The sequence below is a fragment of the Cylas formicarius genome, unplaced genomic scaffold (genome assembly GCF_029955315.1).
Source record: "Cylas formicarius isolate icCylForm1 unplaced genomic scaffold, icCylForm1.1 PGA_scaffold_6__28_contigs__length_40554024, whole genome shotgun sequence".
Classification (NCBI taxonomy): Eukaryota; Metazoa; Arthropoda; class Insecta; order Coleoptera; family Brentidae; genus Cylas; species Cylas formicarius.
The window spans coordinates 11,813,212-11,839,599 of NW_026844347.1; the positions used below are offsets into that span (position 1 = coordinate 11,813,212).

At 35.0% G+C, this 26,388-nt stretch overlaps 1 protein-coding gene across 1 annotated transcript; it reads left to right on the forward strand.

The window, feature by feature from the left end:
- LOC132703933 (luciferin sulfotransferase-like) lies at positions 1 to 12,923 on the forward strand. Its single transcript, XM_060673490.1, has 5 exons — positions 1 to 332; positions 3,938 to 4,034; positions 5,937 to 6,117; positions 7,926 to 8,046; positions 11,270 to 12,923. Exons 1-5 carry the CDS (start codon positions 131 to 133, stop codon positions 11,656 to 11,658), a joined length of 990 nt encoding a protein of 329 aa, XP_060529473.1. The 5' UTR covers positions 1 to 130; the 3' UTR covers positions 11,659 to 12,923.
- Positions 12,924 to 26,388: the final 13,465 nt, after the last annotated feature.

Here is a 26,388-nt window from a genome sequence, read left to right on the forward strand (position 1 = left end):
GAGTAAGATTTCATAATATCCTTTCTAAAGCCAAACAAATAAAGACGGCATCGAATGGCTGATATAAAATAATCACCCAAGAAAACATTACTTCAGTCCGATCAAAAGCGCTTTATATACGATTACCAGAATGGTTGCGTCAAACCAAGAGAATTTTAACAATGAAGAACTAGATGACATTCTGCGAAAACATTTCACAAATAATTTTCGGTTCGGATACGTAACAATCGATGGGACGACAATGCCTAAACGGTTTGAAGATTTGCACGAACAAATCTTAAACTTCGAGGTAAACGAAGATGACGTTTGGATTTGCAGTTTTCCAAAGACGGGTGAGTAAAAAATATACGTTCTTCTTCTGAAGAGTTCGAATTGAACATTTTTAAACCATTTTTCACAAAATTAAAACTATGTTTATTAATGTTTGAAGATGTAATAAAATAAAAGTAAAAACATTGCCTTGCTTTTAATTATGCCGTTTTGATTTTTGCCACCGGTTTTTAAAATACAGGGGGTCGAACATAATTAAAAAAAATAAAAATAAAAAAATAAGAAATAAATAATTAAAACAAATTAGAAGAAACTTAATTTATAAATATTCTCGTTTTCGATGTATTTTTGATACTTGGTATCTATCATTGTGATATAAATTTAAATCTTATAATTAAAACGGTGTATTGGTACAAAACAGGGGTTTAACAAACTCTTACGCTACATAATTTTTTCCCTCTTGTGTATTTTTGATAACATTTGTAGACAAAAATGACAAAATTTAAATTGTGTTCCGTTGTGGAATCAAATATTAATATTGCGCTCATACATACTAACGAAGAAAGCAGACATGTAGAACATTTAATTTTAATTTAAATTTGATATTCTGTGTTTTAAATTTTAATTTATTAGTTAGTCTACGATATCTCAGAAAGCACAATTGTCATTAAAAATTCACAAGGAATCAAGTAATTGGCTAGAGGGAAACCTTTTTTCCTGACGATATCAGATTTTTATTTACAAACCAAACCAAAACAAACAAGACAATTACACATACCAAGTTTCAACAAAATATGTATTAAAATGAAAATTAAATGAAAATTTTAAATAAAAAAACGACATAATAATTTCACATAAAGGATCTGCCATTAATGGGTTGAAAAGTCTTTCCGGCTCGTCCTGTAATTTTGTTGTATTTCAAATTCGTTAAACCAAGAAAAAATCAAATTAAAAAACATTTGTCAAAATATACTTCCAATATTTAGTGTCCAATTTACATGATGTCAAAGATTCTTTTTTAAAGCACAATATTTTTCAAATTGCACCTTGTATAGGACTTTTATTTCTAGATAGCTAACTTTAAAATATGCCGCAGAACAATGATAACCCTGCCGTTCTGTATTTTAACATCAACTTAGTTATTGAAAAATTCAGTTCCTGATGATATTTTTTCTTCTCCTTCCTGATTCAGTTTAAGCGAATCGCCTGTTTATTGGGATATTTAATGCATAAAATGACCAGTTTACACTAACAATCATTTTATCCTACAGAAGAAAGCTATTAGAATAATATTAAGGCTGGACAGAGCTGGATTATGTGAACATTTCGTTGGTTTAAAAATTCTGACGTTTTTTTAGTAGTTTGATTACGAGGTAGAAAAGCAACACTATTGCCGTTACACTCACGAGAAAGAAACGCTTAGTATATGAGTGCTAAACCCCTAAAAAACAGGAAAAAAGGTCCATGCAAAAACCTATTAGTATATTCATGAATATATGCAGGACCATGACTTTTCTGTTTAGTGTGATATTTATTATTATTATTATATTATTATTATTATACTGAAAATTGAAATTGTAATATTGTTATAAAAAAATTATTCTTCTGCCAATTCCCAAGGTAAAATAAAACCGAACTAGTAGTTTTATATAGATATGTTTTCAATAAAAAAATAATTTTCGGGGTTCCATAAATTCTGTCTAAAAAAAATCTTAGGTCTTCTTGTTTTGGCGTCAAATTTGGGCAAATCTTAATATTGCGTGGCTAGAACTGGTTTGTTGCCACTAAAAAAATGCAACTTGTCTAAATTGACTAAAAAAAAAACACAAAAAACATTTTAGCTTGAATACTATCACGGGTGATAACTTAAATTACCTATTCTATATTCGCTTTGATGAGAATGGCATTTATTATTTTAGATTTATTTCATAGATAAAAACATGGTTCGAATATAAAAATGGTTAAGTTTGGTTTTATTAGGGGTTCTTTATAAAAAGGGAAATTTTTATAATGCTTTGGTACAAAGGTACAACAATATTAGTATAAGTATATATAAATGAAAAAGAGGGTGTTGTACATGAAAAAAATGTTTTTTTATTATAATCACCAACACGTGCATTGTTTAATCCGTGAGAACTTACGGCCGTAAACAGTAAACGTTATTACGTAATAACTTTCTATAAGAATAATACAAAATTTTTTGTTCTGAGGTAGGTCTATCTCCATCTTAAGCAGTATACAGGAAATGTGTATGTAACTATTATTAGAATGCACCTCGTTCTCGGAGAGCAAAAGCCGTTAGCATCCGGATATTACATAATTTCGAAATTTGCTTGCGCAATATGTAGTCTACGATCCCAAACATTACATTTGCTTATAATTATGTGGATAATGCAAATGTATAAATGAAAATTGTGGAATAAAAGAATATATATTTATCTACTTTATTATTTCCTGATTTTGAAAGTTAAGAATAGTATATTCTGCAACAAGTTTGACCAACGAAACTTTAGTCACGAGTTTGTTTTTACACTAGCAGCGCGAGTGTTTAATAAACGAGTGAACGAAGAAGTTTATCAACATGTTGCATACTGTACTGTGAAAATATCCGATCCTTCCCAAACTCGTGACTACGGAACCAAGTGACTCGCCATAGTGTGACCTCTTAAAGTGACACTTTGGTACACATAATTAGTGCGGGAATGGGAAAGTAGATAGTAGACAGATATATTTTGATTAGCCATTGTTGTAGGTTGGTTCTTTTAAGTTGCTTTCAGTTCAATTATTCAAATACATTCACAATTTTAGAAAATTTTCTGTTATTAGAAGCTGCGGTAATGGTAATAATTTTTCCTTTATTTTTTAGTTTTCTTGTTCCGCTGACATTTTCGGACTATCAAAACAACGCAACAATCTGGAGTCTCTCGTTTAACGAGTATTTCATGACAATTAATTACATTACATGTATTTGACGGTTTCATCGTATATTATATATTAATTGTTTTACTCAAGGCCTACGTTAAATAGAATAACGAAATAAATATTTAAAGAACATGTGCTTTAGTAAGCCTTTTTGTTAATTCAAATATTATTTTGACGACGTTTTTGGATTTCGCAGAGTAAAATACGGTTATTTTGAAATTACCACAGAAGTCACAGATATACAATATTCAGCCCACATTGAAACTATAGGCAATAGGACAATCGTTAATTTGAAAAATTTTGAAAATTGTTGAATTGTTGTACTGTGTAATTGTTGTATTCTTATTGAGCGTTCAATCTAATTAATGATCATTTCATCCTGTAAGTAAATCACGTACGTGATCAATGTTTCTAAACAAATTTACTCTTGAGAGTGCCGGCTTTGAATTCTAAACTATCTCTGTTGCTGATTGTCCTGATCCATAAATTCCCGGTATCAAATTCAGTTTGCTGTTTCTTCGATAAATGTTTTTCAAACAAAAAACAATGTGTTTACTAATTATGTAAAATGTAATTGTAAAATTATGTAAATGACTAGAAAAAATTTAGCTGCAACTTTGACTAAAATACGTGGCCAATAAAAATAATTACGTTTTCTAATAAAATCGATTTTTTTTCCTATAATAATTAATAGCACTATTATAAAACATTTTTGACTTTCTTGTTTTTTTTTTTTAAATTTTAGGAACCACTTGGACACAAGAAATGGTTTGGATGATAATGCATGATCTGGATTTCGAAGGCGGACAAGTAAACCTAGGGCAAAGATCGCCATTTCTTGAGTAAGGGAAAACATTTTTTAAATATTTACGTTTATTCAGGTTTTCGTAAAAAATTAGAATTAATTTATATTGCGCAAACTTATTTTGTGATCATTATAAATAAAAATAATGATCGCGATTTCAGAAATATTGCTACCGTTTTGTAAAGCTGTTGTCAAAATATTGCAGCACAAAAAATTGTATTCATTTTTTCGGCAAGTACTGATGATTATCCAAAAGTATTATTCAAATTTAGCAAGACGAGTTTTTTTTTGCTTAACTCTAATATAACTTTAGGATTATTTTAATATGACATCACAATTTGTATTTACAATCTGAAATTGCTCAATTTCGTTACACTAACTAACATTACAAGGATTTGTATTTTTAATCTGGAATTCCTCGAATTCCTTAACTATAATCTTTTCTTGAGAACCAACACGGAAGAAACTACATGAAGTCACAAACGCAGCGCTTCTTCTTAATCCAGTAGTGATTCAGCTGAATTTCTGTCGTTATCCAGCCTGCTTCTTTTTGAGTAACAATTTGTTGGCAGTGATTGCCTACTGTTAGCCTCTCATACTGGATCCGTTAAGTTGTCAATGGTGTCGTCCATCTGATTAGTAATCGGCTTCATAGGCTCCATAGTCGTCGACATATCCTGACTTCTTTCAGCATTTGACTGAAGATACCATTGATTTGCTCAAGTGTGGTTGTGGAGCACATTCTTGTTCCTATTTGGTAATTATGTTTATGATTTTTATGTAGATTTTTCACAATCCATATCTCAAAAACAAAGAAAGTACTTAACAACAGCTTAACAAAGGCTTAATACCTTTCTGAGCCAAGAATTCTGTAGAGAAAGTGTTGTCGATCTTTAAGACTGCATATAATTGTTTAATTAGCATTACATTATTCCAATATCACTCTAGAATTTGTATTTGCAATCTAGAATTTCTAAATTTTTTTGACTATAATCTTTTGTTGTGAACTAACACAAAGAAACTACATGAAGAGAAAAATGCAGCGCTTCTTCTTAATTCAGTAGTGATTCATCTGTATTGCTGCAACTATCCAGTGTGTGTAGCAATTTATTGTCGTCATTTTCGTCTGTTAACTTCTCTTGCTGGCTTTGTTAAGTTGTAAATATATCCTTACTTCTTCTCTGAGGTTTTGATTTGGATCTGCTTAATTGAATGTATCAGCAACTTTCAGGTTGACAGAGACGAATATTTCTGAAGATTTCTCAATTTACCAACTGGTGTGGTTGTAGAGCACTTTCTTGTTCATAGTTGATTATTATCCTTATTTTTATGTAGTTAACGCGCCTTAACACGTTTCCGAACCAAAAATGTTCTAGATAGGGTGTTGTCGATCTTTGAGCATATAGTTTTTGAATAGTCATTAGAGTTTTCTAATATTACATCAGGATTTGTATTTGTAATCTGGAATTTATTAATTTCCTTGATTATGAACTTCTTCTTAATCCAGTAGTGATTCATCTGAATATATGCCATTAGCCAGTCTGCTACTTTTTTCAGTAACAATTTGTTACCATCATTGTCTCTTGCTAACGAGCTGGTTAGTAGTCAGCTTTATAGTCTTTTACTGAATGACACATCCTGACTTCTTTCGGCATTGGATTGAAAATACTATCACTAAGACTGTATATAATTCTATTCAAAAATTATATGCAGAGTGAGTAAAGAAAGCTCTTACTTTCATGATGAGAATAAGAACATTCCAAGACATACTTGCTCTAGACTAATTTTCAATTTGGTAAAACGTTACAATCTATAATATGAAGCATGATTTTACGGATATCAGAGATTAAATATTTAGTTTATGAAGGTTTCAATTTTTATCGATTTATGTATATGCAACCTGTTAGAATATTACTATAAAATAAAACCTTGTTTCTAGAGTATCTGCAATTTACGACTTCAGAAACCTTATGAGGAACAACAAAGATTTCGTACCCCCACCATTTTTGCAAGATTCGCTGAAATTTGTGAAGGAGCAAGAAAACCCAGCGTGTATCAAAACTCACTTGCCATTCCACCTTTTACCTCTTGATATTCAAAGTGGTCGCAAAAATCCCAAGGTAAACATAAGTTCCACTAATTATTTCCAACCGGTATATTTAGTTTAGTGATGATCTGTTTAATCGTTTTACGATTGCGCGTATCATTTTACTGCAAATTACGCAACGTTCGTTTTGCTCGTATACGTCAAAACAGTTAGTTTGCAATATGCAGGGGTAGTCTAATAATAATAATGCTTCAAAAAGTGTTTGTCCTGGATGTGACAAATAGAATATGCGCCTTGGAAATTGAGAAGAAAAGTGTTATTTGAGAAATTGTTTGGAACATCGAAAACTTCATACATCTTACCAATATGCATATTATAAAAAAAAAAACAAAACAATTTACATTCCATTACATTAGAGAATTGTGTTTGAAGTTAAGAAATAGTTCGCTGGTTTGAGTGACGCTTTAAATTTACAAAGCGACTACAAGAGCTTAAAACAAAACATTTAATTACAACTTTTCTGGATTCCTACTGCTGCTGTTTTTCATGAATCGAACTTGTTGACGTTTCTCCATTCTTCTTCTTCTTCTTCTTCACATTCCATAACAAGTGTGCAAGATGGTAGTACCAAATCACTGGCAACTGCGGCCATCTTTTATGTTATTACTTTTAAAACCAAACTTAAGTAACGATAACCACAAAAAACATTCCATATAAAATTACACCATAGCACTCTCCAACAGTGACTATGATTTATGTCATTATTTATAAATAAAAGCTCTGAAGATGACTCGGATCTAGGCCCCGAAACGTTAGCCTGGTTAACATGGCCATTAACATATATTTGCCCAAAGAAGCCACTACAGTTTCGTTGTTGGTTATTAGCCCGCCGTAAGTTAAATTAAATTAATATGACATACAAGGTGGCGCAATAGCTTGGAAAATTTTTATATATTCCTGATTTTAAAAACGAGTGTCTTGACAGATGTTGCACCAAATCACAAGACAAATAAAAAAAAAATCCGAGAAGTATGGTGTTTCATAAACGACTAGCAATTCAAAAATATGTATTTTCTAATGGAACACTGTAAATTTTTGAGTATTACTAATCGCCCAAAAAATTGCTTAGAAAATATTATCAAGAACATGGTTTCCTACGAATTGCTTATTTCCCATCAATCCTTCTCAATATTAAAAATGGACCTTAATTAAAATGAAATGCTTTAGCGAGAAGTTTTTCATCTAATCAGTTTTTTAAAGTCTTACCAACTTCGCAAACTAGAAACTATATTTTTTTACATTTTTGTATAAAATATTCTCCAATAACATCTAAAATTTGCAATGCAATATGCAATAATGTATTGATCAGGTGTGCGCAAATTGTCTGTTTTAGACGTCAAAGATTTTGAAAATTATAAATTGTGATTTTTAAGTCATACTTAGGTATTATGCAAATTTTAAATGTGAATTCACCATTTTACTTTATAATGAAACTATAAATCTAAAAAAAGTCGTCGAGGCGCAATAACTGAACACGATAACGTAGTTAGATAGATTATATTAATTAAGTTGAGAAAATTTTAGAAAATCCGCTGTACGCAATAATTGCTTAAATGTTTTACTGAACTCTTAACTAATTTGCCTACATTACGATCCAATAATATTATTGGATATTATGAGTTCAATTTAAAAAATCTATTTTGTATTGCAACAACCCGTATATTTGAGATAATTTTTCGAATCTATGCGAGACTAATTGGAACATTTTTTCGAAAAAAGTAATACTTTTGGCACTAGTGCGCCACTCTATATAGGTAAATTTAGTGTTTGATACTATCAAATATTTAATTCATTGAAATTTATATTTTTTCATAATTGCAGATAATATACGTTGCCAGAAATCCAAAAGACACTTGCGTATCTTATTATCATCACTCGAGGGCTCTGGAGGGATACACCGGGACCTTTGATGACTTTGTACGATTATTCTTAGCGGGAAAACGTAAGTCTCGTTGATTTATTTATTTATTATTTATTAGAATCACATCTTAATTAGCTTACACTATCCAGAGAAAACTATACAATGATCACAGAAAAAATTCTGTAACTACATCTCGCTAAATTTTCAATGAAACTTCTACAGGCTACTGTAATAGTATTTACAAAACTTCTGGATTCCTCCTGCATTGGTTGTTTTTGAATCGAACTTGCTGACGTTTCGCCAATCATTCTGTTGGCATCTTCAGAGCTTAACTAAAACTATTTTTGGAGTTGAGTTTTGAATTATGCGCGAAAGATGCCAACAGAATAATTGGCGAAACGTCAGCAAACTCGATTCAACAACAACTGACGCAAGAGGAATCCAGAAGTTTTGTAAATAGTATATCTCACTAAGTTAACTCTACCTCGAAATTATCCTAAATTTCAAATCTTATTTTCGGCTTTATAACCAGGCTTACACCTAATACTGTAGTATTTTAGGACCGATAAAAAGCATATGTCTTTGTGTTTCAATTTAACCAACCGAAGCTCTTGTATGCAGGAAAGGATTATTCCCATTTGTAAAATATTTTTTCTTAAGCAGATTGCTTTCATGTGAAAAGCAAATCATGTTCTTGTCAATTTAGATCAACATCGAAAGACAGCCGGTATATTGTTGGTTATTCGCACTGCTTTTCAAGTTATAAATATTAATCTGCTGCTTAACAAATTATATAGTCATGGTTTTCGTGGTAATAAGTCTTTTTGAAAGAAATGAATTCAAGTTCAGCGATGGAACTAAAAGTTATAGCTCAAAATGTAGGGAATTGTTAAATGGATTTTCTCAAGAGAGCTTATTAAGTCCTCATTTGTTTATTGCATGCATTAATGATATTTTTATTGGAAATTACAGACATTTTTTCGCTGGCAATGCTGTTTCTACTTCCTGATATCAATGATTTTGAACTATGTACTAGTAATTCCAGCGCCAACATTACTATCAGTACAGGAACCTAAAGGTTAAATGCTTAAAAGCTAGTTACTGCAGTTTTGTTGTAAGGAATTAGAAAAAGTGTTTTAGTGAGACTGATTCTGGCCCAATCAAATAAATCATATTTAAAAAAAGAACTTTGTACCTGTAAACAGTTTGTACGGTGGTAACATGCAAACATGTAAATCTAGCACCTTTTCTGTAACACAGGGAGTACCACAAGGCTCGATTTTGGGACCTCTACTCTACTTAACATACAATTTGACTTTACTTCTAAATTACTCTTATGATTTACAACTACTTTCTCTTTTCAAGCAAATGATGCAACTATAAATCTATAAAGATTAACGAGGGCCTAAACTCTCCATTCTATATATCTTAAACTTAACACCAATGAGTTAGTGCCTTAATTCTTTAGGCCACAAAAATAGGTAGACTACGTCAGAAATCACAGGAACACAATCGATGAGGTTGATATAGAGTTTAAAACTGAAGCAAAAAATCTGGGGCTATGGATGGATACTAACATACAATTCACAAAACTGTGTGGCTGTGTCAGCTCCCATAAATTTCTTAGAAAACGTGTTATATGCACACAGAAATACCTAAAGCGTAAATCTTTGAGATTCCTTCACCCCATCAATCTTACCTAAAACATTAAAAACTCATCAGGCGTCTTATTTGTCTAAAAAGGTTGTATCTTTTAGGTAATTAATAAATTAATCAACACATTACGAGTAGAATTTTTAAGCTATATATTGTTTAGATTGATGTGTTTTTTCGTTTTCTTTGTATAAGAAAGTTTAAAAACTCTTTTTGGATAATACTTCGCCTATTATCCTATATTTCTTTAATTCGTCATAGTTAAATTTTTAATTTTAATTAAATACATTATAAGAACAAAAAATGCACAAGTTACATCTGTAAATGAAAATGACGCAAGATCAAACACATTCTAATAACATTCATCGAGAGCAACAATAATGATAATAATAATAATAATAATAATAATAATAATAATAAAATACACCAAAAGGCACAATTTAACAACAAATATTGTACACCAAGAACTAGCAATGCTATGCAACCTAGGAGAGGGAAAATACAGTCCATATTTTAAATACATACCAGCTCCAGTTCTTGAGAACGAAAATTATCGGCTATACTGGGATACACCTATAGTAACAGATAAACCAATAGCCAGCAACAGACCAGACATTATTCTGCTGGATAAGGCTAATAAAAAGGCGTATTTCATCGACGTCTCACATCCCTCGGACCACAACCTGGAACAGAAAGAGAGAGAAAAAATTAATAAGTATTACGACTTGGCAGAGGAATATAAAAAAATACTCACCCTAAAAGCAGTACATGTTATCCCTGTAATTATATCGGCCACTGGGCTAGTTACCAAGAAGCTTGCAGGATACCTGGAAAGACTGAATATAACGAATAAAACCATCGTTACAAAAATGCAAAAGTCCGTAATACTTGAAACTTGCAAAATCGTCCGAAAGACCCTGAATATCCCGGAGACATAAACCTTCCCCCCCCAACTTTAGTGACTGGTTAATAAACCCCACTAAAGCTGCTACCCTAATAAGAAAAAATAATAATAATAGTAATAATAATAATAATAATAATAATAATGATAATAATAATAATAAATGCTACACGATATTGGTTTCTACATTCCTATTGTGTGTTAGGATAATTTTTCACGCTTTGGGGAAGTATTTAAATTGCAAAAGCCTTTTTTTGTTGTCAACTTTCAGGTCTTTTATTTTTATGTGTATTTTGAATGTTAAAGCTAATCCTAATACATACGACCCACTTCAAAATTACAACCTAAGACCCAATTTTAATAAGATTCCTACCTCAATCAGTATAAGGTGTCGAAATTAGTAGTGGGTTCATATTATTCGCCCAAAATAAGTTGCAGTTTTTTATATGCTCATCTTATTTATTCATAAAAAATTGGAAAGTAGGCTTTGAAACCGAATTGTTTGTTAATTTTAATTTTTTGGCCCACTAATTTCGGAACACCCTGTACACTTTCGAAATGCTTTTAATGGTTAAGTCAGTTCGTTCGCACCAAACCAGACAACTAAACCATAACTAATAACAGATTCAAGTCCTGGGGTGTAAAATATTTTTGGGTTCATGGAATTTATAAATGACCTTCCTAGTTTTACTTGTCAGCACAGAATTAGCACTTTTTATCCACAAAAGAAAAATGTTTGCACTGTTTCAGTGAATTTTGCGCCCTACTGGGACCACGTTCTACGCTACTGGGAAAAAAGGGAACAGTCAAATGTACTCTTCGTTAAATACGAAGACATGAAGCTTGATCTACCAGGCGTCATTAGGAAGGTCGCCTCATTTTTGGGCAAAAATTTGTCCGCTGAGCAAGTCGCCGCGTTATCGAACCACTTAAGCTTCGAGAACATGAAAAACAATCCCGCAGTAAATTACGAAATGGTTACCGAGTTGAACAAAAAATTCAACTTGACCAGGCACCACGGCGCTTTTATGCGGTCTGGAACCATCGGTGGTTATAAGTCGCAAATGACTCCAGAGATTGTCGACAGATTCGACAAATGGACCGAATTTCATACGGGCAATACTGATTTCAGTTTTTAACAGCCGCGTTTGGTTGGTATTCAAAATTTAGAAGTTAAACTAATCATCGCACACCTATCTAGTAACCTGCTTTACCCAAATTCCATATTTTAAGCCACTGGAAATCCAAAAAAACGCCTATTCTGGACAGATATGCTGCCGCGGCTCTTGGGCTAGCTTGTGGATATCCATTCAACTCTACAAGTGTCAGCTTTTAAATGTCGTTTTGGAATCCAAACGTAAAACATTTGGAAATCTGAATGACTTTTGGAGTCCAAATATGGATTACTTTTGGAACACATATACAAATTTCATTTGAAATCGACGTAGGTTGTTTTAAGAAACATTGAATTATTCATGAAAGAAATATTCAATATTTGGTTGGGATCAAATAATGCATACTAAATTTCGCTTTAGCTAGTAACGATCCTTCTTTTACTGTGCATGCATGTTAATTCTAGGCGGTAACGTCACATGATACCACAAATATTTACAAATAAAATATAGAACGATCGTTTCAAATTATAGTAACGGATTATGACTATATCGGTCTGACTTGATTTTGCAAATCTTGACTTAACTAAACAGTTTTGTTAATTTTACAAAAAAAATTTAATTATTTATAAATCTTCTGGATTTCTCCTGCGTCGGTAATTTATAAATCAAACTTGCTTATATTTCGTCAATTATCCTGTTGACTTCTTCGGAGCTTAACTAAAACTGTTTTCTGAAGAAACCAACAGGATGATTTGCCACACGTGGGCAAGTGTGATTTATAAACGAACGGATACAGGAGGAATCCAGGAGATTTGTAAATAGTGTCACAATATAGTCGTCAACTTGTATTACATAGTCCAATCCATAATCCATCTCGCCTAAATTTTGTATTATTTTATATTATATCCGACAGGGAATATTTAAAGGATATCCAAATCCGCTACGTACAAAAATCATGGTCCATTGAACGTTCAGAGAGTTTCCTGGGCTGCTTAGATATAATTTGTTGTTTGTTGCTTTTTACGGATTTATTCAAGTTTAAGTTGGTGACCGGTGCTTTTATGTATTTTCAATTAAATTTATTTTGATAACAATGGGATTTTATTTACAACGCTCTTCACCCGATTAACAGTACCATCGTCACTGGGAAGACCTGAAATCGTAGGTTACAGGTCTACTTTAAACTTATACTGATGAAATATTTCTTACGCAATGGTAATTATAAGTATACTTGGAGCACTAGCTTGAGATCGTTTGTGTTTTGGTTAGTGCGAACACCGAAGTGGCTCCCTTTCTTTACGGTCCAAATCTCCCCTTATTGTTTGAAATATTACAGGGCTATCTGCTTTTGAATAAGTTTCTTCTACTCTTTCCTGTGAAATATCAAACTATGCACGCATCAGTAGTGCGATATCCGATGTCACATACGTAACTCATTGTCACATTGGACATTTTCGGCAGTTTACTCACGGTTTGGGAGCGATCGCACGATTTCGATATATTTTTGTAGTTTAATTCCGGCCTTTGTCACTTGCGGAAGTCACGTCACAAATTAATTAGTGAATATATTCGTGCTGATTTGCAAAAATGTACCCGAAAACCACTTGTCGTAGAAAAAGTATAGTCTGCAGCACGTCGCTAACACAGCGCTCTGTTCGTGCCAAATCAAACATAACTAAAATGGTATTTCGCAAACTTGTTGCATAATATACTGCAATAATGCAAACAACATATCGTAAACAAATGTATTTAGTTTATGGTGGTATTTCTTGTTCAATTCTGTTGATGTTTTTTCATATAAAAACTGTATTTTTTGATATTTATGGATAAATCTGCTCCTCGCATTGCTCGTAATATTGCGAACGGTCAAATTAACGAAAAATATCCTTTTTCTTATTTCTATGGCTCTAGGATAGATCATAGCTTTTTTCTGTTCCCTAAACGCTTTAAGTTCTTCCTTTTTTCTCGTATCACCGTCATGAAAAACTGCGACTATTTTTGCACGATATCGGTATTAGATTTTAAAAATATTGACATTAAAGAGAAACAACGATTGATGGAATTGAGACAAAAAAAATTAAATCAAAATCATCAAAAAAACAAAATATTTATTATTTAGACGAGACTTGCTTCGACACCCACTATAAAGATTCTTCATGCAACTGCACTTTTTATGTACCCACTTCTAAAGGAAAGATAATATACATTTTATACTTATAGATCCGATTGCAGGTTTTTGCTACTTTCAGCAGGATATGACCAGTAAACTTTTTAAAAATTGGTTTAAAAATTATATATATAATATATAAAAATAACCCGGCAGCCTAATAGTTTATGATAATGCTAGTTATCACAGCACTTTAGCCAAAAAACTACAAAAGATCAGCACCAAATACGAGGTATTGCGAGAGTTCCTTAGGCAGCATGAACTTTATTTTGAAGTTAATTATATAAAATAACAACTAGTTGAAATTTTAAGAACCAAATGGAACTTATTTCGTAGACGAGACACAAAAAAGTCCGGTAATATACCCCACCCTCTCACTGTGATTTAAATCCTACGGAAATTATATTGGCCGAAGTAAAAACCAAAGTTAGACGCATTAATATAATTATTTATTTATGTAATTGAAACTAATTGTGAATTAATACCCGAGAGCTCTTGGGAAGAATGCGTTAATCATGAATTTCAAGTTGAAAAAACTTGGATCAACGTCATATATTAATAATTATATCCTTAGATGATAGGGATAGCACAAATTCAAACTATTCTGGCGAATAATGTTATTGGATATGTATTTATAAATTTTTGTAATTAGCAATAAGTAATAAGTAATTAGTTCTATTTCTATTATATAGGTAGGTATATATATATATATATTTATATATATATTAATATATATATATATATATATATATATATATATATATATATATATATATATATATATATATATATATATATATATATATATATATATATATATATATATATGAAATCATATAGTGGGTGGTATTGGTATTGGTGTTAAAGAGGGGCGACCTCGCGGGCGTCCAAGCATTAATATTAATTACAATAAACTTGTTCGAGGTGTTGACCACCATTATTCGCTCCTAAAGAAACGTCATATTTATGTCAGAGGAACGAAATGGTATTGGTACCTTTCCCATGGCCATTGTGAATGGTTGCATACTTTACAATATCATGCACAATCGTTAAAAGAGGATGACAATCAAAGAATTTCTTATGGATTATTGGTATTGGTATTGGTATTAAAGGGCACCCCCCGCTAGCGTCCAAGCACCAGATGAGCCCGTTGTGCCCCCAGACGTCTCTAGAGGGCGTCCAGAATGACGCCCCTCCTATAGAAGGTCAGCAACTCCTTTAACCCAATACCGTGCACTGAGTCCGGATCGATCAGAGCCGTTCCGAAGACTCCAAATCTTGGCCATGTTAAAGCAGGGCAATAGGTGAGCTCCCCTTCCATGCAACACCTGCACTTCGGGTCGTCTCCAATGCCTAGCACGCAAAGATGCCTCTTAAGCCTGCCTCCTGTGTGGGCCCCTGCTAGTGCTCTACATTCCCTTCTGGTTAGTCTAAGCAGCTCCCTGGTCCGAGGGAGGGCGGGCCCATACATCATAAGCCTCGCCTGCATCATTGCCGGAGCAGCCCTCCAGCCCACCGCGGCCCGGTCTCTCGCCCAGGTTTCACACACGGGGCGATCCCCAAGCGGGGCTCTGGTCCCATATGGCTATGGAAGGAGCCCTCCCTGGCTAAGGCGTCCGCTGCCTCCGAGCTGAAGAATACCATCCTGCTTCCGTGGTTAAGCCGAAGCACCTCTCTGGCTGCCATCAATATAGCTCATGAAACACAGTGCAGTACTCACCCAGAGGGATCGACAAGCTCGATCTCGCAGTACGCTCCAGCTTCGGCCAAATCTCCCATTCTGGACCCGTCCGTGTACCAGACAAGTCCATCCCAGGCGCCCACTTTGCCCTCTCTCTACTCTTCCCTTGATGGGAAGAGAAAGGTCCATTTGTCAAAGAAGATTATCGCCGGGATCATGACGTCACTCGGCATGCCCATGACCCCGCGATCCCTGGGCGTACAGGCCCCGATTGAAGGTTCCCTCCCTCCAGAGCCCGCAGTTCGCCAGCCTGACAGCCGTTCTGGCCGCCTTCATCCGCACTCGATCCGCCAGAGAGGGCAAACCCACCAGAGCCTCTAGGGTCCTCGTGGGCGCCGTACTCATGGTGCCCGTTATACAGAGGCAAGGCAATCCCTGCAGTTTGTCAAGAACTAGCCTTGCTCCTGCTTTTTTGGTCCCCGGCCACCTTGCCACTGTCCCGTGCGAAAGCATAGGCACCACCATAGTACCGTAGATCCACTGCATGATCTTTGACCCCAGGCCCCAAGTGCCCCCTACCGCTCTCCGGTACGCCCACAGAGCTCCAAAGGTCGACCTGATCCTTGATCTCATACGTGCCTGGAACTTGGAGTCCCACCATACCCCCAAGTACTTGACGCTACCGCTTGCAGAAGGAGGCAATGTTGAGATTAACCTCCAACTTCCTTTTCCTGGTGAAGATGACCATCTCCACCTTGCCACGATTGAAAGACCTCAGTCTACTATGGGTAACCACCCTCCTTGCCGTGGCGGCTTCAACATTCCCTCCTGTGTCCGGATCAGCGGACCCTGGGAAGTGCGTGGTGAACAACTGTTGTAGTATGTAAGCTGATCCCGCTGTGACGCCACCGCCGGTCCTGCGGACCACACCCAGTCTTCCCGCAGGGTCACTCCACCAAGGAGTCCGCCCTATGCTCCTCTGTGTCAGGGCAGCTCTTCTCGAAAGCCGGTATCATAGCGGAGCTGGCGCGGTCGGCGGCCTCCACAATCTCCTCCAATGTCCGGTGTTTTCTTGGTAAACCCCCTAGGCGCCAAGCGAGCTCCTCCCAATCGCTTTCCCAGTTTGTTGCCCATGGGTTCCTAAATTTAACCGTTTCCCGAACACCCATTTCCAACCCAAAGGTGATGTATCTATGATCCGACATAGAGTCCTCCCCACTGACACACCACCCAATTTTTTCCGGGGGCAGAGCCCTGGTACAGAGTGTCAAGTCTATTACCGTGCTCCGACCCGTCATGAAAAACGTGGATTCTACCCCTCTGTTGGCTACCTACAGCCCTGCCGAGGCCATGAACTCCACGAGGTCTCCCTCCCTTCGATTAGTCGCCGCGCTGCCCCACAGAACGTGGTGAGCATTGCTATCGCAGCCAATCAAAAGAGGAAGATTCGCCTCCTTACAGTAGGAGACCAAGTTACTGATCTCCTGCGGAGGGCAGCTGGAAAGTACGCAGAGACGACTACTACCTACCTCTCGCCATCCCGAGTGGGGGATGTGACCAGAAATAGGAAGCAGGTCCCTGGACACCTTGTCCCTTAGGAAAAAGGCCTCCAGCCCTATGGTTAGTATGCAAGCCCTGGAACAGCCCTCTGAGGAGTCGACACTATGTAGCATCGACCCTCCCAGAGATAAGCCCTAACCCTTGATTTTGCAATCCAGGGCTCTTGGATCAGTACAATGGATGTACCACCCTCCGAAATTTCTCTGCATAAGTGGGACGTTGTATATCCCCGTGAAGATGTTACGTTAATACCACGTGAGGGTCACGATGCTAGCCTCAGGTCGAATCTGAGCCAGAGGTAGCACCTCCCTCCGCCCCGCTTCCTGATTGGTGGAGGAGATCCCCAGTCCACCTCCATCCGAGATTCCTCCTCGGTTCTCCCTTCCTCTGAGGGCCATCCGGAATTCTCCTCCCCAGAAGCTGTGAGCGCCGCCTCTCTAACAGAACCATCAACGAGCCGTCTTCGTGTGAGCCCCCGCGGCATCCTCATTCCCCTGTGGCCTCGGTGCCGCTAGGTTCATTTTAACCTGGGTCGCCAGGCAGAAGCCCTTAGCCGTGATGGCGATTGCCGATTTCTTGTGCACGTCCACCACCAACTTTGGGCCCCTCGCGTCCTCCGTCCTCTGCAAGACCCTCCAAGCACGCCAATCTAGGCCATTCTACGCTGCCAGGTAGCGAACTAGTGCCTCGTTCGAGACACCCGCCCCCAGGCCCGGAATCCAGATCGCCATCCTTCTGGATCGACCTCCACCAGGTTTGCGAGCCCCCAGGGCCAGACGTTGCTCAGCTCCCTGTGAACCCACTCCCTGGTTTCTTCATCCATCATTTCGATCAGGAGGTGACTCCTACGCAGCCTAACCAAGCGTATCCGGGGAGGGGTGTTTTGCCCCCCTGCATGCTTACGCGGTAAGTCCTCGGAAGACAGGCTAGTTTCCTGCCCTCTGAGACCCACCACCAGTTTAGGTCCCCCCGCCCCCGCTTGCGCATAGGGCCGAGCCCCCTGTCAGAGTCCTCCCCCCGGGACGGCCCGCCTTTCCCGGTGTGCCCCCTATGGAGCCCCCCGTTGACGGCGTGGTGGGATTCCTGGGGGCCGGAAGAAAGCCTGTCCATGGTTCCGGAACCATCATCTCGAGATTCCTCTTCTTCGCCCTCCTTTTTTCCGCCTTACTCCTGTGTCTGGGGAGGTGTGTCGACGAGGTGGTGTTCCCGGTTCGTACTGAGCCCTCCACTCCGCTCGCGACCTAGGGATCCTCCTCAGATCGTCCTTGTAGGGGACCTTCCTGAGAACGCCCCTGCTTGCTGAAGCCTCCTGGGGCCCCTTCTCCTTCTTAACTTTTTCAGGTTCCATATAGGTCCCACAAGTAGCTAGGGAAAAAAACGGTCCACCTCTGCAGAGCCCCGCATGCAGAGGTAAGGCTTCCTTCCCCGAGGTGCGCCATTGTTCCATTAAAAAAAAAAGTTTTTCAAATTATGAAAAACATTATTTATGGCAATTTGTCACCGTGTATTATATATATTCGCCATAGATAGGTCGAAGCATTCAATATTAACCACTTCCACGGATCTGAAAATTCGTTTTTTTCAAAAACTACTCCAAATTTCGTATGCCCCATGGTGACAAAAAAATACTTAAAATCAAGCGGATAATTAGAATTTCTAAAAATATTCATAGCATTCCATTTAAAAAAATGAAGCTGGTTACTGCCTAGCACAACGGAACACCATGTATACATAAAAATACTATAAATAAAATATGTTTTTCGCTCTACTCTCTACTCTACTGTGTTTGAAGTGTAATTACCATTTTTCCTGTACCAGTTGTTTGTTGGAAGTAGAACGGGAAAAGTATATGATGCTTAAATTTTAATAATTTAGATTACTTAAGAAATATCAGGTGTACATTTTCGACAAATTTAATGTAATAAACAAAAGACAATATTTATTAGAATACAAAATAATAAAACATAATAAGCTGACCCCTTCTAAAAAGATTAAATTATCTTTTAAATTTTAGACGTCAATTAGACTAAGGTATTGAACAACTGGACTTGCTATTTCAAATTTCAACGGTTAGTTAATTATTCTTATGTCCTTAATTGACATTACATTAAGGTCACAGCCTACTTATACATAATCAACGAACCACAGCTCATGATTAACATGAACTCAAACCTTGCTACTTATAATTTTGCTGCCTTGCTCACCGCCTCTAAAGGTTATGATTGGACAAACTACTTTGGAGAAAACTCTTGAATATCTCTGTTCGGGATGGTCAAATTATGAAGCCAAGGAAAATACTGAATTTACAATTATTTAGAATATCCTGGAATCGCCAAAGTAAAATTTAAATCTCGGTTAAAATATTCGAAAAAAGCCGACCACCTCATAGCGAGATTTTTGTAGATAATTGGGCAGTATCCCGAAAAGATCGCACTAGTACTCGATACCTAAGCGTAAAATTAAGGAAGCAATTAAAGTGGGAACAATATGTTTTTTACCTATTTAATAAATTAAGATTCTTAAAACCAAACTTTTATCTATTGCGAGATATTAGGTCAAGGAAAAATGTAATCTTGATTTCTGAAGCGCTTGTCGAGTTACTGTTAAATTATCGTGTGTCGAACAAGTATTTTTTACTGCAAGGACGTACTCGAGCCTAAGAGTTTTATACTAGACAACGGTTGCGAAATTTTGTATACTTACACGAACAATATAAGAACATCATTTGTCACAATTACGTAAACAGGGGTTAACATAAACAAATAATTTAATATTTCATACTGGTGCAAATAGTCAGTGACAACACATGGTTTCATACTTCGGCCTCAAATTATACAACTAAAACTAATCCAAGATCCAAAAAAAAAAAAAAGCAATGAAATAATTGTTCCATAAATATTTTGTTTTAAATACGTAGACGTTAATAATATATAATTTATATTTCGCAATACTGCACCTGAAAATTACTTGCATGTTATATGTTATTACTAATTTTCTTTTTGACATAGTTTGTTGGGTAATTTAAACTTTTGTATTGATGTGTTGAGTAAACAGTTATAAGTAGTTATTAACAGAAAATCTATTTTTTTATATGGGTCAATATTGATCTTGGCACCAAAAAAATAAAAATTTCGAACTTTGAACAAGTAGGTGCGACCTTAATACGGAAAACAAGTGCGTACGTGATTTCGGTTGCAAAAACACCAGGGTTTAGTTTAATCTTTTAAATCAATTTCAAAATTCTATATTATGCAACAAGATTGATAAACGACACGAGGCCTACATAAAGTAAAATATTTGTAAGTGTTGGTGGTCATATGAACTTTTAATATCACTGAATGGGGCCGAAAAAAAAATTGTAATGGCAGTGGACACGAATCAAGCTTCTATTCAACTTCGGTTCTTCTGAACAACTGGTCAAAGGCACTACAATATACTCTAATTTTCATGGACAGAGGTGTTTAAATTTCGTCGAGATGAATGATTTGTTGGAGGCAACAATTATAATATGACCCCTAATATTTTCTAATAAATATTTTATTTTAACTGGGCCTTTAATTTCGACTTCCTCTGAGATTTATGTTTATTTGCCAACGTCATTTATGAGCTTTGGATGGAACAATTTCATATACAATTAAATAAAGAATATAAAATGTTCCCCCCCTTTTTCTCGACAAGTGCGTGAATATTTAAATACGTTGTTTAACTGGCAGTGGATTTGTAGAAGGGGATCAATGAGCAAACTATAAACTTCTTCTTGAGTATTCCTTTTATCTTCATATTCAATAAAAATGAACATTTGAATTCTCTGGGTTTCATTTAGATGCACCATTTTCAGTTCCTACTAACAGAAATGTAATTGTAACACTTTGTAATTGTAATTTGTTTTTGATTATTTTCTTATAAAAAGTAAGAGATACGCGTGAAATGCGAGAATTCGAAAATGCACATCTATTTTTTAACGCACTCTGTATATTTTCTGTTTACTGCAGAAAAACGCAAAAAAAAATATGATGGACGCGTGCAAGCATTTTCCTTGAAATCGAATACCTCATTTTTAAATGAATTTGTCAGATATTTTAGCCGTTCACTGTATACAGTTTTTAGTAATTAGTAGTAGTAGTAGATGTTTTATTTAAATATTACATTATTTACAATATACATTAATTAAAATGGCAGGCAATATACGTTGCCCATAAATTGTCGACACCAAAACCAAAATTCATACGTTTTTTGTTTTATTCGTTTTTTGTTTTATTACTACTACTGTAAAATTTATCAAATAAATAAATTTAATTAATGTATAAATGTGATACTATTTTAAAAAATATATAATTATATTTACGTACAGAATGTATTGTTGGAATTTGACATCCCCACTTACAGGGCTTATCATTAGTTATAAGAAAATTTGAAAATACTAAACTTGTAGGGAACTCACAGAACTTACCGTGGAGGAGTTCCCCCTACCCGGAATCTTCGGATCTGTATTTGGGTTCCTATTGAGAATGCATTATCAATTTTTTTTCCCAAAAAAGTATTATTTTAGCACCCTATGATCAAACAAGATCAGACGTCAGCTTCATCAGCATTGTCCTAAGCCAGGCCAAGCGTGTTTGGTACTTTAATCACGGGCTTGATAATTTGACGTTGATTGAAACACAATTTCGATAGCTGTTGCTAACTACCGTTTGTGGCAGCATTGTTAAAAAAAATAATTATACTCAAATATACTCAAAAGCTTTGTTGAAAAGTTTGAGGGATTCGAACTGTATAATACGATTAGTCATATGTTTACTATTCATGTTGTAATAACCTAAATGATTCATCTGCCGTGCATTAATCCGATAAGTTATATCAGCTGGCAAGTCATGCACTATTTAATTGGCAATCGTGTTGTTACTCAAATGCCCTTTGGGCGCGAAGTCATAAAAAATTTATAATATTTCATTGAATAGTCCATACATTTATTCAGTTAAAAATTATTTAAAATATAAACAATAGCTTTAATTGTGTTTTGTTGAACGGTTATACTCTTAAGAAAAAACCACAATTAAAGATTTTAGAAGCACATCGGCTCTTGCAAAATACGACCTAGACACAAAAGAAAACGATATTACATATAATTAATATACACCAGGAAAAGCTAGATATATAATTACACTGAATATCTCAAGCTCGCAAGATGGAGTTATAATTGCTGAAAATGTTTTATATTTATATTATATATACTGTGGATTGGAAAAAAATATCGTATCACTAGTGCTTTTCTTTAAATTCGTGCATTAGTTAATTTATTTAATTTAATTTAATTAATTTACTTACTGGAGTTCTTAATTATTCCAGATTTATTATTTCCTAGGTAGTGTATATGCCGAAATACGTACAATTTGATATTGATATCTATTAGGTTTCTACGCGTTTTTTTTTAGATTTGGATTAGTATTTTAGAAATCCGACGCTGTAAACAATCGAAAAAGATATAAAGACGGGTCCGGACCTTAATATCCGTTATGAGGTTTCTTGGGTTTGGTGTATTTGTACCAAAATGAGAATTAATACAGCGCATATAAAATTTCAGAACTGCAAACATAGCCGTGCCTCATTTTTATAAACCGGTCATGATTACGCTGAAGAAGCTTCTGGTAACAACGAAGATAACATTAAGCATTTTTTGTGAAGCATTTCGATTATCATGTTACTATAATTAGCAGCGCATTTACAACGATATATTTGTTATTCTAAAGTCAGTATGATCTTTAGGATTTCTATGGAAAAACTACATATGTCTGCTCATCAATTACATGACGTAGATAGCACAAATAAAAAACTTTCAGCTTTTTAGATTGGGCAAACCGAAATTCCGTAAATTCTTTTCATATCGTTTTTATTGCTTTCGGTTGGTTAGTTTTAGTTAGTTTCGAAATGTACAACAGTGTCCCAACAAAATGCACCGGAATAGTTTGATCATCCAAAATTCTGTTTTTGTATGTATTGCTCTGTATCAAGCTGATCCGAGTCTTTAGTAATAAGCTTTTCAACCAACATTTTTGAAGTATGAAGTATGAAATACGTCTTTATTTGGTGATCGTTTAATGGTACAATAAAAAGGAGAGTTCTTTTGAAACTAAACAAAAAACAACCTATTTTTCGACTAAAACAACTTTGATGTTTGATCAAATCACTTGATTTTATTAGGAAAATGATTAAATACAGTCCACCTTATAAATTTGATGAAATCATCATTTCTGTCATATTTTTGCGACATATAGAAGAAAGTATCTTGTCTACAAAACATATACGTAGATGAGTATCGTCTTTCTCTTCTCTCTAATATAGGTTTATGTACCGGACCTTCAATTTATCTTGATAACATTTTAATTGGCTGTAAGTTTTTTGTTTTTAGAGATATCAAGGTAAACAAAAAACAAAATGTAGGGTTGGTAGCCAAGTTTTTTCCAAGTGACGTTTTAAATAAAACACTATCAATTTTCTGACATATAAGCCAATATCATATTTTTTCCGATTACAATGATGTAACACACTTTATATTTGTATATAATTTCAGCGTGCCGTGACTGACTGCAACAACAATAATTATTTACAAATTAAAATAGAACAAAAACATTGTCTTTCAATTAGTAACTTTTCCGGACTGTCTCTTAATTGATTGATTGCCTCTGAAATCCTTTGCCGAATTTCCACGACATTATTACAAGGAGTTCTGTGCATGTGTCCCCGAAAGAAAAAATCAATTAAAGTTAAGTCGGGGCTGTTGACTGGCCAATAGCCAACCGCTGGTATATTCCATGTTAAGAAAATTTTTATCTTGCAAAACATTGTGAGGAGGGGCACCGTCTTGCTTCCATATAATCAGCGCTAATATATTTAGTGATAAATCTTCTATATATTGTTCTACTTGGTGCTCTAAGAGTTGCAAATAATGATTTCCAAATTAACTTTTGATCTATAAATATCGGATCCAAAATATGTCCATCTATGGCACCGCGCCATTTATTAATTGATTTGTGTATTTGTCTAGGATTATTTAAGGACCAATATCGATTTTGTTTATTACAAAACATTCTTGTAGTGAACGAACTTTGATCAGTCCATAAAATGTTTTTAAAAAAATATATTATTCTCTCTATGTCTATTTAAAAAATCCAAACAAAACGGCATCCTCGTTTGACATTGCTCCGCACTTAGTTTTTGAGTTTTACGAAATTTAAATGCATTAAATTTATATTCTTTCAGAACTGAGTGGATTGATCTCCGAGAAATACCTGTCTCTTCATATACAGTAATAGAGGAAACTGACTCGGCGCTCTGGATAAATATACTGACGACGAGCAGCGGTTGCACTTTTATTATTCAGAAAGTATACTTCTAGCATATCACTCTTGACTTGGACAATAATTCAACCATCAAAGTTGTTTACTAATACGTAAATCACACATATTTTTATTTGTCAGTCAGGGCACTCTTTGCAATTATAAAAAATTCCTATTTTTGCCCATTTTGTCAAAAACGAGTGGACTAAAAAATAAAGTGCGTTACAACATTGTAATCGTAATAAGATATTCAATTAAACACATATATAATATACAGGGCGTTCCATTTAAAAAAATGATGTAGGCTTAGATATGCAAAAATTGATAGTGTTTTGTTTTATACGTCACTTGGCTACTCACCCTACATTTTATTTTTTTGTTTACCTTGATATCTACCAAAACAAAAAAGTTACAGACAATTAAAATGTTATCAAGATAAATTGAACGCACGGTACAACGTCCCCAGACTCTTTTAATTAAGATTTATTATTATTTTTTCCTATGTTGCACGTACCTGGAGATGCGGTAGCAGCATTTCACACCTTGAACGTTAGTGGTGATAAAGGATTTCCATTTTCAATGAGTTCCATGGATCAGCTCTCATTTTGAAATATTCTCTCAATCCCAATTGCCTGCTTGAAATCTCGATAGCAGCGTAAATTTATTTCTCGGAATGTTGATTTGTTTCCTCCAATCTCGCTGCACGTCGGCAATGTTTAATTTATTTATGAACACTTTAAGCGATGCCTTATTCACGAATCACCCCACACCTGACACCAAAGACTACATTTTTAGAACAAAAAAAAATACGGAACTATGCACACAGCACTAATAATTTATATAAAAGCATATTATTTATATAAGTCGAACCTGAGACACTTAAGTTCATTCTGAACTTTCCAGAGTTTTCGGTCCTAGACAGAGCCGGGCCGAGCCGATTCATCACAATATAATAAAAGAAGATTCTTGAATGGAACCTGGCTTTTTTTAAGATGCAAAAAATTGATGAGTGGTCGGCCATAAAACATTTTCGGAAAATTATGTTAACGTTGCTTACTGATTTTTATATATTTTTTTAACACTAGTAAATATTGTAAAAGACCCGGATCTTTAATATATTATATATGGATTTTGATCTTCCGGATCCTGTATTAATAATCGGCATCGGGTATAAACTACTGTAAATCCCGTACACACTGGAGGCAGTTAAGCTGAAGAAAAAAATGATTCTACTAAGAGAACTAAAGCACGACTCCATACAAATTGAAGAATTAAAAATTCATAACGTTACAGTCAGGCCAATAAGTGCTGGTATGACAATGACCAATGACAATAGTACACCAAGAAAGTATACACCAGGAAGCTACAGAAGTAATTTGAAATTTGAATTTGAAGTAAGCAAACTTTACTTTAACTAGCTAAAATTTATGGTAAGAGGAAAGCACCAAGTCCTTGCTATCACTTTCAAGAACATATATTATGAAAAATTTCAATGGTATCAGGGATTTCTGATAATACTGTGGTCATATAACAAATTTACCATAAATGGGCAAAAAAATATGCCAAAAAACTTGCGATTGTGAGAAAATCGGAGAAAAACTTATCAACTGTAATCGTTATATGGATATAACAATTGCTTTTTGAAGCAAATCTCGTATTACAACAGGTGATTGCATTTATACTTCCTTTTCGATTTAATGTTATTGCAACATTTATTCAAGTCCTACTCAAACGACAGATATGACGGGGAAGAAATTATTGTGGTCAATGTGCCTCTATTTATTTGCAATCCCAGTACCCTTCAATTCAGTTCAACATCTATCTTATGGCGATAGTTGATAACTGACTCTGTTGCTAATAGCTCAAATTGAAAATGAACTTCATTATAATATGATGGATATTATTATATCATAATATTATTACTACATGTTAAGGTGAATGGATGTTATAATAAGCAGATTTTTAGTTAATCAGATTAACAAAAATTTTCCAACTTTTGTCAATACTATCAG

Excerpts from the sequence above, each read along its gene's own strand:
- LOC132703933 (XM_060673490.1), top strand. The coding sequence starts at position 131 with ATGGTTGCGTCAAACCAAGAGAATTTTAACAATGAAGAACTAGATGAC. Across the intron at positions 333-3,937 it reads TTGCAGTTTTCCAAAGACGG|GAACCACTTGGACACAAGAA; the intron begins GTGAGTAAAAAA and ends TTTAAATTTTAG. Across the intron at positions 8,047-11,269 it reads ATTATTCTTAGCGGGAAAAC|TGAATTTTGCGCCCTACTGG; the intron begins GTAAGTCTCGTT and ends GCACTGTTTCAG.